At 39.5% G+C, this 17223-nt stretch overlaps 1 protein-coding gene across 1 annotated transcript in view; it reads right to left on the reverse strand.

Annotated features, from left to right (window-relative positions):
* LOC128064048 (zinc finger protein 813-like) overlaps nt 1-16132 on the reverse strand; it is a 41163-nt gene extending 25031 nt beyond the window's left edge. Inside the window, exons 1-4 of the mRNA XM_052656865.1 lie at nt 15473-16132; nt 15066-15388; nt 14654-14981; nt 13182-13463 (exon numbers count right to left, since the gene is read on the reverse strand). Coding sequence (XP_052512825.1) covers nt 13182-13463; nt 14654-14981; nt 15066-15388; nt 15473-16132 — 1593 coding nt within the window. The remainder of the gene's footprint in view (nt 1-13181; nt 13464-14653; nt 14982-15065; nt 15389-15472) is intronic.
* Between the last annotated feature and the right edge of the window lie 1091 nt (nt 16133-17223).

Below are 17223 nucleotides of genomic sequence, written 5' to 3' on the forward strand. Positions count from 1 at the left end.
ATTTCAAGCAGAAAACTATATCTATCTAAAATTATCTATGTCTCAATGTATGTCTTTTTTTGATAATATAAAATTAATGAGCTTTATTTAAATTCAAGTTCACATGAACTGAAAAATATTCAATATTAAATACGTTTATTTAAATATAAATATAATTTAAATATAATTGTTTGCTAATCTAATTAAGACATGTCTCAAATCAACATTATATAATACTTCTATTGTGCCTAGATTTAAGGTAAACTAAATTTCTCGACAAAAAAGTAACTCTTTATATACATATAAATATATAAATGAGATGACAACTTTTAGATAAACTCTATTAAAAATAATTATATTTTTTAAATGTCTATCAAATAATCTCTTAGGGTTGGGGTAACTTAAATTCATAAAATTGTACTAAACTAAATAATAAAAGTTTATTAAATAGCTAGGTCATTTCCAAATAAAGTAAGATTTTAAAACATTAATAACTGAACACTAACTTCCTCTTACAAAAAGTTTTTCTTAGATAAAAACTAAAGAGATTTTAGACTATTAATAAATACATATAAATGTATATATAATAAATATAATATATAATAAATATATTCACCAATCTATAAAATGCTAATATACAAGACACTTCATAGTTGCTAAAGAAGTGTGCTTTTAACAAAAAGATATAAGAAATAGCTAATAAAATGATGAATACAAACATATAAAAAAGGTTTACGACAAATCAAAGAGAATTTTATGCCAAATGGATGTAACTCATGGCCCTGAACTTTCTTCCTCTTCCTTCTTACATGTCTTGATTGATACAAATTCTTCTTTTATATGGGCCACACTTCTCCGAGGTGAAACTACACAACATGTTACAACCCACCTGTTAGCTTACTTTGCAATAATGACAACACCTAAATCTATAAAAACAGACAATGGCCCTGCCTATATTTCTAAGCAGTTAAAACAATTTTTACATTCATTCTCTATTAAACAGATTACAGACATTCCTTATAATCCACAAACACAAGACATAGTTAAACAAACACATTACACACTGAAACTACAAATAAAAAATTAAATAAGGGGGAATACACAGGAACACTTTTATCTTCTTTACCCAGAGCAGACTTTACTAGATTCCAATGCAATATGTTCTTTAAGCCTATAACTATTGTTAATATAGCTTTATTTGTTTTAAATTTTTTAAACTTACTGCAAGGAGATATCTTGACAAGAGCAGAAAAACATTTCCAGGAATTGAAGGACTCTTCTTCTCTGCCCATTTGGTACCAAGACAGGTTGAATAAACAATGGAAATCTGGGAAATTAATCTTACAGGGAAAGGGGTATGCTTGTATTTCCCGAGATGAATCCAACGAACTCACATGGGTTCCTCTTCAGAAGATCTGACCCAATAGGGCCTCTGGCCTTCAAGATAGAGGCGAGACAACAAAAACCCCAGGAGGAAGAAATTCCAATACAGGCCATGGTGGCTTTAAAGATCTCCAGAAAGCACTGCCCTTGGCTGCATCACCCTTATGATTTCCCCTCTTGGGGACAAATAAAAACCCTTACAATAATCAAGCTGAAAATCTGGTTTCTCAACAGAGAATGCCTCAGAGTCCTGAAAATATTTTTGTTGCCCTGCTTGCTTTGCTTGCTTGTGCCTCCCCGCCCGCTAAAGCTGAACTAATCACACTTGCTGGGCTTACATACCCAATCCCCCTTTACTTCAGGTTGTAGAATAGACGGGGAAAGGACCAATCGTATTAACCAATGACTCCATATATATGCCTTCTCCCTGGAGCCTTAAAGGGACCTCACACCCTGAAGAAGAAGGGAAACTAATTAATATCTCTCTAGGTTATGAAGCAGAAAAGGCAATGGCACCCCACTCCAGTACTCTTGCCTGGAAAATCCCATGGATGGAGGAGCCTGGAGAGCTGCAGCCCATGGGTCGCTGAGGGTCGGACACGACTGAGCGACTTCACTTTCACTTTTCACTTTCATGCATTTCGTGTTCTTGCCTGGAGAATCCCAGGGACAGGGGAGCCTGGTGGGCTGCCGTCTATGGGGTTGCAGAGTCGGACACGACTGAAGTGACTTAGCAGCAGCACCAGCAGGTTATGAAGTCCTTCCTTTGTGCATGGGCCCAGCAAAATTATGCATAAACGTTAGCTGACAAACTTGGGCTTTTGCCCTGCGTAGCTTAGATTATTTACTGCCCTTTCTTTGTCCGTGAACCATGTTTATACTACTGAAATGTTAGGGAAAGAACAAAGAATGCTATGCAAAGGGTTTACTAATAAGAACTTTAAATATACTCCGGTTCGTTGGGACAAATGTCAGGGCAAATCAGGAAAATTAATGTTTGTAGCTAATCATACAATTGTCAATTGGGGACCCCATGGTATGTGATTATCTAACTGCTCAGATGGTATTAACAGTACTGTGTGTGATTATGCTACTCAAGTAGCATAGGAGGTTACTAACACTACAATGGAACATTACCATGACAAAGGACTTCTTGGGTGGTTGACGGTGGAATGGCACCCCCTCATCCTGAAATCGTCCTTAATAAACAGATTGGGCCTGAACAATGGGACATCTGGAAACTTGCTGCATCCACCCAAGAACTTGGGATTTGGACTGGACATTTCACAGGGACCAACTGTAGTCATAGAAACTATTTCTTTCATTATAATCAGTCATATTTCATACAAGCTTGTGTTCCCCTTCCTTTTGTTCTAGCTATAGGAAGTTTACAATTCAATAAGACTTTATGTTCCGTAACTTGTATAAACTGCAAATTATATACTTAAATCTTCTGTTTCCTTAAGAAATGAATCCCTTTTGATTCTTTGATCTCGATGTAGTCTGTGGTTACCAATAAATCTCCAGCGGCCCTGGGAAGAAGGCCGCATGGCTGGACTTGCTTCCTGGTTACTTACTAAACTGCTCTGGCGATCCAAACGATTCATTGGATGGCTGATTCTTCGCATTTTGGGATTAATAGCTATTTGCACCACTGCTGCCGTCACTGGCATTGCTTTACAAACCTCAATTCAAACACATAATTTTATCCAAAATTGGACTAAAGATGGTCATATTATGTTGGCCACTTAGGATCAGATAGATGAGGATATTCAAGATGAAATACAGGAACTAAAAACTGCCATTAAATGGGTTGGAGACCAATTAATAGATGTACAAAAACAGGTGATGCTAAAATGTGATTGGAATTCTACTCAATTTTGTGTTACACTTGGTCAATTCAATAATAGTACCTGCAACTGGGAACAAATCAAATTTCATTTACAAAACATACATAATGCTTCTCTGGATGTACAATTATTACAAAAAGAAATCTTTGAAACCTTTTCTAAAAATCTGCCCTCTTCCACTAATTTGGAAACTTTAGCTGAACAACTAGCTGATCAATTATCTGGGCTAGACCCACGCAGATGGTTTCAAAGGATTACTTATAGCATCGGGTCTGGAACTGTAACTTTTGTGATTGCCTGGACAATTATATTTGTCCTTTACTGTTGCCTTCATGCAAAAATTGTTAAAACTAAACAAACTCAAATGGTCAGAGCCCTTTTTACAATTATTATAAATAAAGAAGGGGGAATTGTCAGGGAATGTCTAACAGGAGGATTCCTACATGCTGTTTTTCATAAATCCTTTGTTCCTTATCAGTTTCTGTTGTCAGAAACCAGTGGAATGGCACACCGCTCCCAGGACTGAGGTCATAGGATGAGACAGGCTTGAATCTCCTTCAGTAAACATTCTCCTTATGACACAACTGCTCAGTCTCGATCCTCTTTCTTGAGATATGGATTGTCTCCTGACCTTGTGACCATTATTAATTCCTTGTTCCCTTGGTAACAGTTGCTGTACGTTTGGTTTTCTGATCTTTATCATTATCGAAAGAAATTTCTTGTGCAACAGCCTATATATACTCACAGAAAGATCATTAAAGCACCTTTGCTCCACCAGAGCTTCGGTCCCTGTGTCTTTCTTTCTCTCTCTCTCTCTCTGTCTCTCTTTCTTATCGTCAACAACAGACCGCCAGCTTCCGGTCCATTAAATGACCCCAACAGATTCCAACACAATATATTCTTTAATCCTGTAACTACTGCTAATACAGCTTTATTTGTTAAAAAATTTTTTTAACTTACTGCAAGGGGATATTTTGACAAAAGCAGAGAAACATTTCGAGGCATTAAAGGATACCTCCCTTCCTCTGCCCATTTGATATAAAGACGGGTTGACTAAACAATGGAAATTGGAAAATTAATATTACAGGGAAAAGGGTATGGTTCTATTTCTCCAGATGAACCCAACGAAATCAGTTGTATTCCTTTTTGGAAGATCCGCCCCAGGGGAACCACCAGCATTCAAGACAGAGAAGAAACGGTGAATGCCGGGAGCCAGCACGGGATATCCCACCCATGACAAGGTCATGTGGAGGAGACCTGATGAGCAAGGCTGATCAGGACTCGAGGGACCCCCCGGACCTGTGCCGGGAGCCAGTGTGAGGAATCCCGCCCGTGACAAGGTCATGAGGAAGGAAGCTAACATACTCAAGGCGTGCTCAGACTTCAGGGGACCCTCTGGAAATTCCTAAGCATGTACCCCAACAAAAATCTGCTGGGTTTTGTGCTCTGTTTTTCCACTCTTCTGACATTCTCTGGAAAAAGTCAATTCAGGGCTTTAGTCTTCTGCATTTGAAAGAGTGTTTCAATCCAAAAACACCTCTGATGGCTTTCTAGCCTGCCTGCAGGACTCGTACAGCTGCACATGTGATTGTTTGAGGCCTCCTGACCGGAGAAGGCACAGGAAGCTTAAGACATCCTAGGAATGTAGGGGCTTCCGAAGAGTCAAAATCTTTAGAATAGGACTGATTAAAGGTTTCATTTGTTGAGCCAATGCTTGCTGCCAAATTTTCATATCCTTTGTTTTTAGATATAGTTGGTATATAGAAAAACAAGTAGTAAACCTGGTATTAGCAACATTAGATCTTTGAGTTAAGTACCTTGTTATAACCCACTGCGCCTTTGTTCTATAGAGATGTAACTTTAGCGCTTTAAGGAGATGTAGATTAAAGAAAAACACTTCAGGGGAAACGAAATTAACATTCATTAAGGAAGAGAGCCAAAAAGTGTTAACAAGCCTCTTAGCCAGAAGATAATGTAAATCACCTGAGACCTTTAGTATACAAAAAGATATACAGAAAGAGTCTGGGCTGCGAATGCTACATAATTTTGTATTACCCATTGATCTCTATGTATAATCAAAAGTATAAAAGGCCTTGAAGGACAATAGAAGGAGAGCCAGTCGCTGGACTGGTTTCCCCCGTCTCTCTCTCTCTTTCCCTCCCTCTGCTCTTTAATTTCAGGCTGAATTTCCACCTGGGGCGCGGAGGCCCGCCAGGTCTACTTACTTGCCCTGGCTGTTAAAACCTGCGTGAAAGGGACCCTAAGGCGAGGCACCCTTAGGTATTCAAGCGAGCGCCGGTGGCCCGACATAGATGGTGCAAATTCCTTGTCTGGAATTTTATTGGCCTTCCACGTAACCCAAGCTATTCAGCCCTCTTTCTCCACTTAATCTCCCTACTACACTATTTCTTCCTAATCTAATCTTGTATTAATAAATAAATATTTCTCACGCCAACGCTGTCCACCCTTCAAATTCCCTGGATCCACCGGGGCTGGACCCCGGCAGACCTGCTTGAGCATCTACCCCAAAACCAGAAACTGTCTATTTTATGCCTTTCATCAACTCTTCTGACATTAACAGGGGACTATCCCCGACCACCTTTCTCTGGAGAAAGTCAACTTAGGGCTTTAGCTAATAAGTCTCCTGGCCATGATAGGAGTGTTTCAATTCAAACCCCTCTGATGGCTTTCTAGCTTGCCTGACAGGTTTATCCAGACTTTTGCATCTACGCATGTGATTGTTCACAGCCTCCCAATCATGAGAGGCATGAGAAGCCTAAAATATTCTAAAAATATGGAGTCTTTCAAAGAGTTAAAAATTATTAGAATAGTGCTGGTGTAGGATTTCATTGTTGAGCCAATGCTTGCTGCCAACTTCCCATATCCCTTATCCACTGTGTACCTGCAATAGTTAATGTAGTTGGAATGTAAGTAAAACAAGTAGCAGCCTTGGAATTAACCACATCAGACCTTTGAGCTAATTGGTTCTTTCTTTGTTGTAACTCACTGCACCTTTGCTCAGTGAGAATGTAACTGTTTAGCACTTTTTGAGGCTGACATAGATTAGAAATATAAAGAAAAAACACTTCAAGGGAAAGTAAGTTTTCTGGTTGAGTAGCCTTTATCAAAAGAGGGTCAGAAAATGCCCATAGGCCTCCAAGGCCAGAAAATAATGTACACAACATTGTTTATGGGAAAGGTATGCAGAAAAAATCCTGGTTTCAATAAGGGCAAAACTGCTGGAATGTTTGGGCTAACTCTGCATGACTTTGCATTTTTTATTTCCCTCTATGTACAAGTCAGAGTATAAAAGTTCCTTTTGAAAATAAAGTTATGGGCCTTGCTCACCAAAGCTTGGTCTCCCCGTGTCATTCTTTCTTTGTCTTTCCCTTTCTCCCCCTCTCTCCCTCTTTTTCAGGCTGATCCCTTGGAGCACAGGGGCTCTCTGAGTTCACTTTTCTACCTGGGCTTCTAAGACCCAATCAAGAAGGCACTCTGCGTCTTCACTCTGGCGAGAGGGTGCCTGCGGCCTCCGTGAACAGAGCAAGTCCCTTGTCTGGGGCTTTATTGGCTTTCTTTGTAAACCAAGGAATATCAGCCTCTATTCTTTCTTCTCTCTCTCCCCTCCCCCCTCGCCGACGCCGTTCATCCTGAGGATATCCCTGGATCCTGCCGGGGCTGGACCCCGGTAGGTGAAATCCCCAGGAGGAGGAGTTTCCAGTACAAGCCATGGCAACTTTAAAATTTTCTAAGAAATGCCACACTCAAGGTCCTCGACCTTACGATCTCCCCACTCGGAGACAGATAAAAACCCTTACTAATCAAGCTGAAAATCTAGTTTCTCAACAGCGAATGCCATAAATCCAGAAAATATTTTTGTTGCTATGCTTGCTTTGCTTGCTTTTCCTTCCCCCACTCAGGCTGACTTGATTAATCACACTTATTGGGCTTATATACCTAACCCCCCTTTATTGCAGGTTGTAGAATGGACAGATATAGAACCGGTCGTATCCACTACTGACTCAGTACATATACCTCCTCCTTGGAGCTTGGAGGGGCCCTCTCATCCTGAGGAAGAAGGAAGATTAATTAACATTCCTCTAGGCTATAAAATCCTTCCTTTATGCATGCGCCCAGCAGAATTATGTATTGTTAGTCGACAAACGTGGGCTTTCATCCTGCCTCCAAAAAAGAACTTCCACACATCGTTTAGACTGTTTACTGCCCTGTCCCTTTATGAGAACCATGTCAATACTACCAGGACTCTAGGAAAAGGACAAAAGTTGGAATGCAAGGGGTCTATTTATAAGGACTTTAAATATACTCCTGTTTATTGAGATAGATGTCAAGCTAAATCATGGAAATTAATGTCTGTGGCTAATTACACCATTGTTAATTGGGGACCCTATGGTATGTGGTCATCTAACTGCTCAGATGATATTAACAGTCCTATGTGTGATTATGTTACTCAAGTAACATGGAAGATTACCAACAGTTCAATGGAACACTTCCATGACAAAGGACTCCTTGCCTGGCTTGACAGCGGAATGGCACCTCTTCACCCTCAAATAAATGAATTGGGCCTGAACAATGGGACACCTGGAAATATGCTCCAAATACTGAAAAACTTGGAAGTTGGACTGGATATTTCACAGGGACCATAGTAACTATCCTTTCCATTAAAATCATTCATATTTTATACAAGTTTGTGTTCCACTTCCTTTTGTTATAGCCATAGGAAACTTACAATTTAAAAACACTTTACGTTCTGTGACTTGTATATTTGCAAACTGTATACTTAATTTCTCTATTTTTCTAAAAGAAAGAATCCCTTTTGATTCTTCGATCGCAACATAGTCTGTGGTTGCCAGATCTCCAATAACCCTGGAAAGAGGATCCCATGGCAAGACTTGCCTACCAGTTGCTCTCTAAATTACTCTGGCGATCTAAGCGATTCATCAGATGGTTGATTCTTGGCATTTTGGGGTTAATAGCCATTTGCACCACTGCCGGTGTCGCAGACATTGCTTTACAAACTTTAAACACAAAACTTTATTCAAAATTGGACTAAAGACGCTCATACTATTATATGGGTCACTCAGGTTCAGATAGATGAAAAAGTTCAAGATAAAATTCAGGAATTAAAAACAGCCATCCAATGGGTTGGAGATGAATTAATAGATTCACAAAAACAAGTATTATTATATTGTGATTGGAATTGCACTCAATTTTTTATCACTTCTCTTCGGTTCAACCATAGTGCTTACAATTGGGAACAAATCAAATTTCATTTGCAAGATATGGATAATAATGCTTCCTTAAATGTACAATTGTTGCAAAAGGAAATCCTTGAAACCTTCTCTAAGAGTCTACCCTCTTCCAACATTTGGAAACCTTAGCTGAACAGCTAGCTGATCAATTATATGGGCTAGACCCTCAAAGATGGTTTCAAGGCATTACACATAGTATTGGATCTGGAACTATAATTATCCTGGTGATTATATTTGTAATATACTGATGCCTTTCAACTAAAATTGTTCAAACTAAACAAACTCAATTGGTCAGGGCCTTTTTCACAAAAGTATCTACAATCATCTCCAATTATGAAAAAATAAAAAGGGGGAACTGTCTGGGGATGTTCAACTTTAAGGGATCCAATATGTTAGTTTCTTCTTTTGTGTGCCATTTCTCAAGGACTCTCTATTCCTTACCAGTTCTTGGAAAACAGGGACGAGCAGAGGTGCAGGCAGTTCTCAGGACTGAGGTCATGAGAAAGGGCACCTGCTTGGATTTCTTTCAGTGACTCCCTTCCATGACTTTTTACTTAAAGGTAATCTATTCAATTATGCCCCTCTTTCTCAGGATATGGAATGCTTTCTGGCCCTTTGAAGATTGCTATTTGCTTGGCTTTGTTTTTGCTCAATACTTTTCACTGCCTAAAGCTGCCTTGTATGAAGATATAATAAACATGTGTTTCTGCAAATAAAGCACCCGGTTTCACTCGAGACTTGGGTCCCCTGCATCCTTCTTCTCATCGACTCCAGTCCCCAGGTCCTGGTCTACAAAGACCGTGACAGCTCTGTCTTCAATTTCCACAAATGAGAGTAACTCTTCTTTAATCATACATACAACAGTTATTTCTATCCAATGGAGCACACGACCCTTTTCCTATGCATCATTCCTAGCACACCATCAGTCCCTGGTAACTGTCCCTCTCCTCCTAAGAAAAGCCCAGTCCTTTTAACATCTTGCCTACTCTGTTCAAGGTCAGTTGGTAGAACATTATCTTTTGTAACGGGCTGGACTATGTATGGAAGGGCTTCCTGATCCTACTGACCATGAGTCATGTCCTAGTTTTACGTTATTTTCCGCCCTCCCTCTTGCTAATTCACACACACCATTGAATTTCATAATTCAGGCTGTGTGTCTTTCCAGGAAACACGAAAGTGAATGAATCATATCTAATGAAGTCGGCCCCTTCATCTCACTGATTCCTTCCCAGAGACCATCATGAAACGCATGCAGCAAATGCATTTGATCAATGTATTACCAAAGTCAAGCTCTTAGAGCTCACCACACAACAGCCCAATAAACTGAGAGACTACTTGTTGGGCAAGGAATAGTGATTTATTCAGAAAGCCAGGAGACCAAAAAGATGGCAGACTACTATCCCAAAGAATCATCTTTGCTGAGGTAGAATTCGGGTTTCTTTTACATGAAAAGAACTCTATAGCTTCTCTTCAAATATGGACTTACTGCAGTTGCTGAGTACCTGAATTAAGTCATCAGAGAATACATACAGTGAAAAAGGTAAAGGATTTGCCACAACCACTGAGTCTGGCTCCACTATGTTCCTATTTTGGGTAAGATCCTGGCCACACACATTACATTGCTGTGTTTTCTCCAGGATACTCTGATACTAATGGCGAGATGTGAGCTGTGAGGATAGGGTTGTTGTTGTTTTTTTCTTTTTTACTCGTGAAATTGGTGAGGAATCTTTCTAGAATGAATTCATGTTCTATAGACCTAATAACTACATATATATCTGGCTTCTATCCAGTATGAATTTTCTCATGAAGCCTAAGATGTTGCCACACTCATGATATTTGTATGGTTTCTCAGTAAGATGAATTCTCTGACCAACAGTAGGGCGTGAATTTTGAACTTTGAATTTTGAAGACTTCTACCATATACCACATTCACATACGTTTCTCTCATGTATGGATTTTCTGATGTTTAGTGAGTGCTGAGACCTGAGTAAAGGATTGTCCACACTTGAAACATTTGAAAGCTTTCTCTATGTGTATTCTGCAATAACTTGTAAGGTGTGACTTTCGACTGAAGAACTTGCCACACTCATCACATCTGAAAGGTCTCTCTCCAGTATGAATTCTCTAATGAAGTCAAAGATGTGTTTTTTGACCAAAGACTCTTCCACACTCAGCACATTTGTAAGGTTTCTCTCCAGTATGAACTGTCTGATGACTTAACATGAAAGGCCTTGACACACTCATCACATTGGTAAGGTTTCTCTCCAGTATGAACCCTCTGATGACCAGCAAGGTGTGCATTTTGGCTGAAGACTTTGTCACATATAACACATTTAAATAATTTCTTTTCTGTATGAATTTTCTGATGTTTCCTGAGGTTTCAGCTGTCAGTAAAGGCTGCAGGCGACAGAATGAAACACCAACACTGCAGAGTGGTTTGAATCTTTTTACTTTACAACTGCTGCTTCTTGCAGCTGCTTTACATCTTTTGCACAACAATCTACAGGGCAAGTTGCCAAACACCATAATTCAGCGACTATACAGTGCGCAGGCATGGGGCGAGATAACCTTTACCTTAACTTATTTACTGCAGCTAAGACTTTTTCGGGAACTTCCTTATCAACTTAGAATCCATTTTGTCCCTGGGTCTGTTCCTTTTGAGGAATCAGAAACATCCTTGTGTGTAAGAAATGTTCATTTCCCAAGGGAACAGAGGATTCTTGACTGAACATCTCATTTGCAAGAATGTTTAGCCCTGGTCGAGAGTCTCATTTGCAAGCACTTCTCAACCTTCCTTATACTTTGTTCCCTACACTGGGCAGAACGTCTCGTTTGCAAGAATGTTCAGCCCTGGTTGAGAGTCTCGTTTCCAAGCACTTCTCAACCTACCTTATACCTTGTTCCCTACATCTCCCCCTTTCTTTTCTTGAAGGTGCTGAATAAGAACTTGAATACTCAAAGCTGCTTCTTTCAATTGTTAGCAACAATTAACAAAGTATTCACAAAGGATGTTGTTAACAATGTAGATACATGCCCTAAAGGATTGAGGTTATCCAATCCTTCTTGAAGACTCTTCAGTATATCAGAACCAATAATATCAGGCAGCGTCTTACTAAAAGTTGACAATATAGTTTGTTCCAATTCCATAATTTCAGCAGTTAAATTCTGGTGTCCCACTAAAGATCTTTTCACTTTTTCCCAACTCTCACTCATATTAAAGGGAACAGGGGTTACACATACGTGGGATCAGTTCCAATCACATTTTAACACATTTTTTGTAGCTAACACAGTCACTTGATCTCCTAACCAGGAAACAGTGTGTTGTAAATTCAATACATTAGTAGCCAATTGAGAGTCCAAATCATGCTGTTGTTGCTACAATAAATGAGCATCCTTATGCCCCTCCCTGACAAAATCAGTAGTCTGTATGCCCTGATGCAAAGCAAGACCTGCTACAGTTGCTGTTGCTGTTACTGAAGCCACAGTGAGAATTGATGCGATGACAATGCCAAGCATTCTTCGGGATCGATGGAGAAGAGTTTGTACAGCATTCACAAGATGAGTGACAGCAAACGAGTCCGACCAAGGTCGAGTAAGATTAACAGGCAACCAGAGTTCAGTCCGTGCTTTCACAATAATCAAAGAGTAATTACTGGAATGGACCATCTTGTTTTCAACATTTTCCCACCAGGAATGGTTTATACGTTGAGTCAAGTTACAATCAGAACATGATATAACTCCTAAAATTTCATTCCAAATCCATTGTCCATACAGTAAAGAATAAGGAAATTTTACACATGCTATAGCAGAGTAAGATTTATTAATAGGCAAATGAACTTGAAACAGCCCTCTAGGATCATTAATATTCAAAGTAAAGTTTCCCGTCCAAATAGTAAGGTTAACTGACACTGCCCATGATTATACACTGGAACAGTAAAAGCTAATTTATTTCTATCTTTTATTTGCAAAGGAATAGTAAAAAAGCAATCCTTCTAATCTAAAACCATCAAAGACCAATTCTGTGGAATCAAGGCAGGAGAAGGGAGACCTAATTGCAAAGTCCCATAGGTTGTATACATTTGTTAACTTCCCTTAAATCAGTCAACATTCTCCATTTACCAGATTTTTTCTTAATGAGAAAAACAGGAGAATTCCAAGCAGAGGTGGAAGGTTCCATATGGCCAGATTGAAGCTGTTCTTCTAATAATTGTTCTAAAGCCTCGAGCTTCACTTTTGGAAGCGGCCACTGCTCAACCCATTTAGGGACATCAGTTAACCATTTCAATGGAAGAGCTCAAGGAATCTGAGCAGTGGCTACAAGTTTTCCGACGAGATGGTGAGTGTTGTTCCTTAAGAAACTAAAAGATCTCTTCCCCAGATATTAATAGGTGTATTAACAATGTAAAAAGAAATAAATACTTTTTTTCCATTAGACAATTGGCATGACAAAGGTTGAGCACTTCTCCACACATCTGCTATAGATCCTAAGCCTGTTAAAACAAGAGGACTTTTTTCTTTTTTCCAGTCATTAGGCCACTGCTGGAGAGAAATAACTGAAACATCTGCTCCTGTATCCACTAATCCTTCAAACTGTCTATCTTCAATAATCAGTGACATTAAAGGAGGAGAGTCATTAATAAGCATTTCCCAAAATATACTTTGTCCCGTACTTCGAAAACCACTGACTCTCTCTCCCTACCTCAGCCTTGTCGACAGCTACCGGAAATAGGGATGCATAAGGTGGTGCAGAAGGGTTAACAGCCTTGGAAGTTTGTTTTCTATTTAATAAAACCTTCCAAAAGGCAGTGGTCATTGCCTCTATAGAATCTGAATCCTCCCCCGACCTCACATCTCTATCTGTCTCTGTGAATGAATCTGTACTGTCATCCGGAGGTTTGGGCGGAGGCCGAGGTGAAGCACCCTCCTCACATTTGCCTTCCTTCTCCTCACTCACAGGCACATCCTCATACAGGCAATCATCCTTAAGAGAACATGAGACGGCCTCACCATCAGCAGCCATTAATTTTAAAGCTTGCATTATAGTGCTACATAGAGTCCACAGCCTTAAAGGAATCACATTTCCTTTTTGATGTTGCTTTCTTAAGTCCTTCTTTACCACTTTCCATTCCTTCAAATTCAGCTGTACTTTTGTTTGATATTGAAACCAATAGCAATGCTGCTCTATGAGGCAGAACAACTTATTCAAACGGCGAGTAGACGTTGTAATTCCTATAGAACGCAGGAGCCCCTTAACCAGCTCCATATATTGTGACTTTAAAGACGGGGAATTCCCCATGGTTTTTTCTTTTTCTTTTCTCTTTTTTCTGTTCTTTTTCTCTTATTTTCTTTTTCCCAAAAGTCCCCCTTTCAGCATCTCGCCCTGGGGTGCTTACCCTTTCGGTTCTTTTCTTTTTTTCCTTTTGCCGAAAGTCCCCCTTTCAGCGTTTCACCCCGGGGTGCTTACCCTTTCGGTTTGGTCAGGCCCCGCATTGGGCACCAGATGTTGGCAACGGAATGAAACACCAACACTGCAGAGTGGTTTGAATCTTTTTACTTTACAACTGCTGCTTCTTGCAGCTGCTTTACTTTATATCTTTTGCACAACAATCTACAGGGCAAGTTGCCAAACACCATAATTCAGCGACTACATAGTGCCCAGGCACAGGGTGAGATAACCATTACCTTAACTTATTTACTGCAGCTAAGACTTTTTCGGGAACTTCCTTATCAACTTAGAATCCGTTTTGTCCCAGGGTCTGTTCCTTTTGAGGAATCAGAGAAACATCCTTGTGTGCAATAAATGCTCTTTTCCCACAGGAACAGAGGATTCTTGACTGAACATCTCGTTTGCAAGAATGTTCAGCCCTGGTTGAGAGTCTCGTTTGCAAGCACTTCTCAACCTTCCTTATATTTTGTTCCCTACACTAGGCAGAACATCTCGTTTGCAAGAATGTTCAGCCCTTGCTGAGAGTCTCCTCAACCTTCCTTATACCTTGTTCCCTACATCAGGCCTTGCCACACTCCTCACATTTGTAAAGTTTCTCTCCAGTATGAACTGTCTGATGACTTGAAAGGATTGACTTTACACGAAAGCTGTTGCCACACTCATCACATTTGTCCTTGTTTCTCTCCAGTATGAATTGTCTGATGACTTAAAAGCATTGACTTTACATGAAAGGTCTTGCCACACTCATCGCATTTGTAAGGTTTCTCTCCAGTATGAACTGTCTGATGCCTAAAAATGGTTGACTTTAGACGAAAGGTCTTGCCACACTCATCACATTTGTAGGGTTTCTCACCAGTATGAACTGTCTGATGACTTATAAGGAAGGTTTTAAGACGAAAGGCCTTGCCACACTCATCACATTTGTAAGGTTTCTCTCCAGTATGAATTGTCTGATGCCTTAAAAGGACTGACTTTACACAAAAGGCTTTGCCACACTCATCACATTTGTAATGTTTCTCTCTAGTATGAACCTTCTGATGACCAGCAAGGTGTACATTTCGTCTGAAGATTTTGTCACATATATCACATTTAAATAGTTTCTTTCTTGTATGCATTTTCTTATGGCTCCTAAGGTATGAGCTGTGAGTAAAGGCCTTGCCACACTCATCACATTTGTAAGGTTTCTCTTCAGTATGAACTGTCTGATGCCTAAAAATGGTTGACTTTAGACGAAAGGCCTCGCCACACTCATCACATTTGTAAGGTTTCTCACCAGTATGAACTGTCTGATGACTTATAAGGAAGGTTTTAACACGAAAGGCCTTGCCACACTCATCACATTTGTAAGGTTTCTCTCCAGTATGAAGTCTCTTATGACTTATTAACTGTGAAGAGTAACTATACTGCTTGCCACACTCATTACATTTGTAAGGTTTCTCTCCAGTATGAACCCTCTGATGAACAGCAAGGTCTGCATTTCGGCTGCAGACTTTGTCACATATATCACATTTAAATAATTTCATTCCTATATGAATTTTCTGATGTCTCCTGAGGGTTGATCTGTGAGAAAAGACTTTGCCACACTCATCACATTTGTAAGGTTTCTCTCCAGTATGAACCCTCTGATGACCAGCAAGGTTTTCATTTCGGCTGAAGACTTTGTCACATGTATCACATTTAAATTTCTGTCCTGCATGAATTTTCTGATGTCTCCTGAGGTTTGAGCTGTGAGTAAAGGCCTTGCCACACTCCTCACATTTGTAAGGTTTGTCTCCAGTATGAACTGTCTGATGACTTAAAAGGACTGACTTTACACGAAAGGCCTTGCCACACTCATCACATTTGTAAGGTTTTTCCCTGTGTGCTTTGAGGTCTTGCAATACTACTGAAGGATTCATAAAATCATTCCCATATATATTAGAAACACTGGTTTGGACACAAGGAGGAATTCTTTGAAGTGGTGAAAATGAGAAACTGTTGTTGACAGACCTCTCAACTCTATTATATTCAGAAATTATCCTGCCAGTTTGAAGTATCTGCAGTTTCTCGTGAGACTTAAATCCAAGCCTGTTTCCAAAGGGCTTGATTCCTGCATCCTTTCCATCATATGAATCTCTTCCATCAGTCACACTTTCATTAAGGCTTACAGGTGTGCCTTTGTAATTTCTTTTGTCATCTCTCCCCTGACACTCAAAGTCACACATATTTTCCTGATTTTCCCAAAGATGAACATGTTTGATTTCACAGCTTTTAGGTCTTCCCAGCATCAATGTTTGGAATGTTTCTCGTTTATCACTGTTCACTTTGGGTTGTAAATCCTTGATCACATGTGTAGGAGAGATATCTATAAGATAAAAAGAACCACAGGTATCCTGCTCACAATAATTCAAAAATAAATCTTTCATGGTGAATATAGATTACACTAAAAGTAATACTTAACACCAAGTTATGAAACACCACAATGATGACCTTAAGTTTTTAGAAACACTAAAGGAATAGAGTTCTTAACTTAAGAAAGCATGATAACATAAATTCACTGTTAAGGTAGCTTAGTTTTAAAAACCATATGCCAAACACACTCACATTGGACAATCTTATGCCAACTCTCAGAAACAGGAGTATTTTTCCTCCAGGACCCCTAGGAACCTATCAATCAACAGTTGTCTCAAATTGAAAAGAAAAACATTACACTATCATTGTATTCTGTATACTTACTGTACATAAATAAATTCTAAACAATATATTACATACTGTGATAGTAAATAATCCAAAAGCAAGCTTACCCAAGTAACTATACATAATTGGTTGTTTACAATTGAAAACAAATGAGAAAATGAAGAATATGACTAAAACAATTTTTTGGAAACAACATAGTTTTCTAAATCTGCTATAGAACTACATACCCAAAAAGAAAAGGCATTTTACAATGTTAAGAAGTAGTATGTGTCAGCTGTATTGCAGAATATATGCTAAAAGACCATCATCTGTAAATGACACATAAATAAAGATGTAAAATAGTTTTCTAACAGCCAATAATCAAAGCAATGCATACCTATGTTGTTGTTTAGTCGCTCAGTCATGTCTGACTCTTTGCGACCCCATGGACTGTAGCCCACCGGACTCCTCTGTCCATGGGATTTCCCAGGCAAGAATAATGGAGTGGGTTGCCATTTCCTTCTCCATGGGATCTTCCTGACTCAGGGATCAAACCTGCATCTTCTGCATTAGCAGGTGAATTCTTTACCACTGAGCCACCAAGGAAGGCTTCTCTCTAGCCATGCACTATTCTTAATTA

The sequence above is a fragment of the Budorcas taxicolor genome, chromosome 18 (genome assembly GCF_023091745.1).
Source record: "Budorcas taxicolor isolate Tak-1 chromosome 18, Takin1.1, whole genome shotgun sequence".
In the NCBI taxonomy this organism is placed as follows: domain Eukaryota; kingdom Metazoa; phylum Chordata; class Mammalia; order Artiodactyla; family Bovidae; genus Budorcas; species Budorcas taxicolor.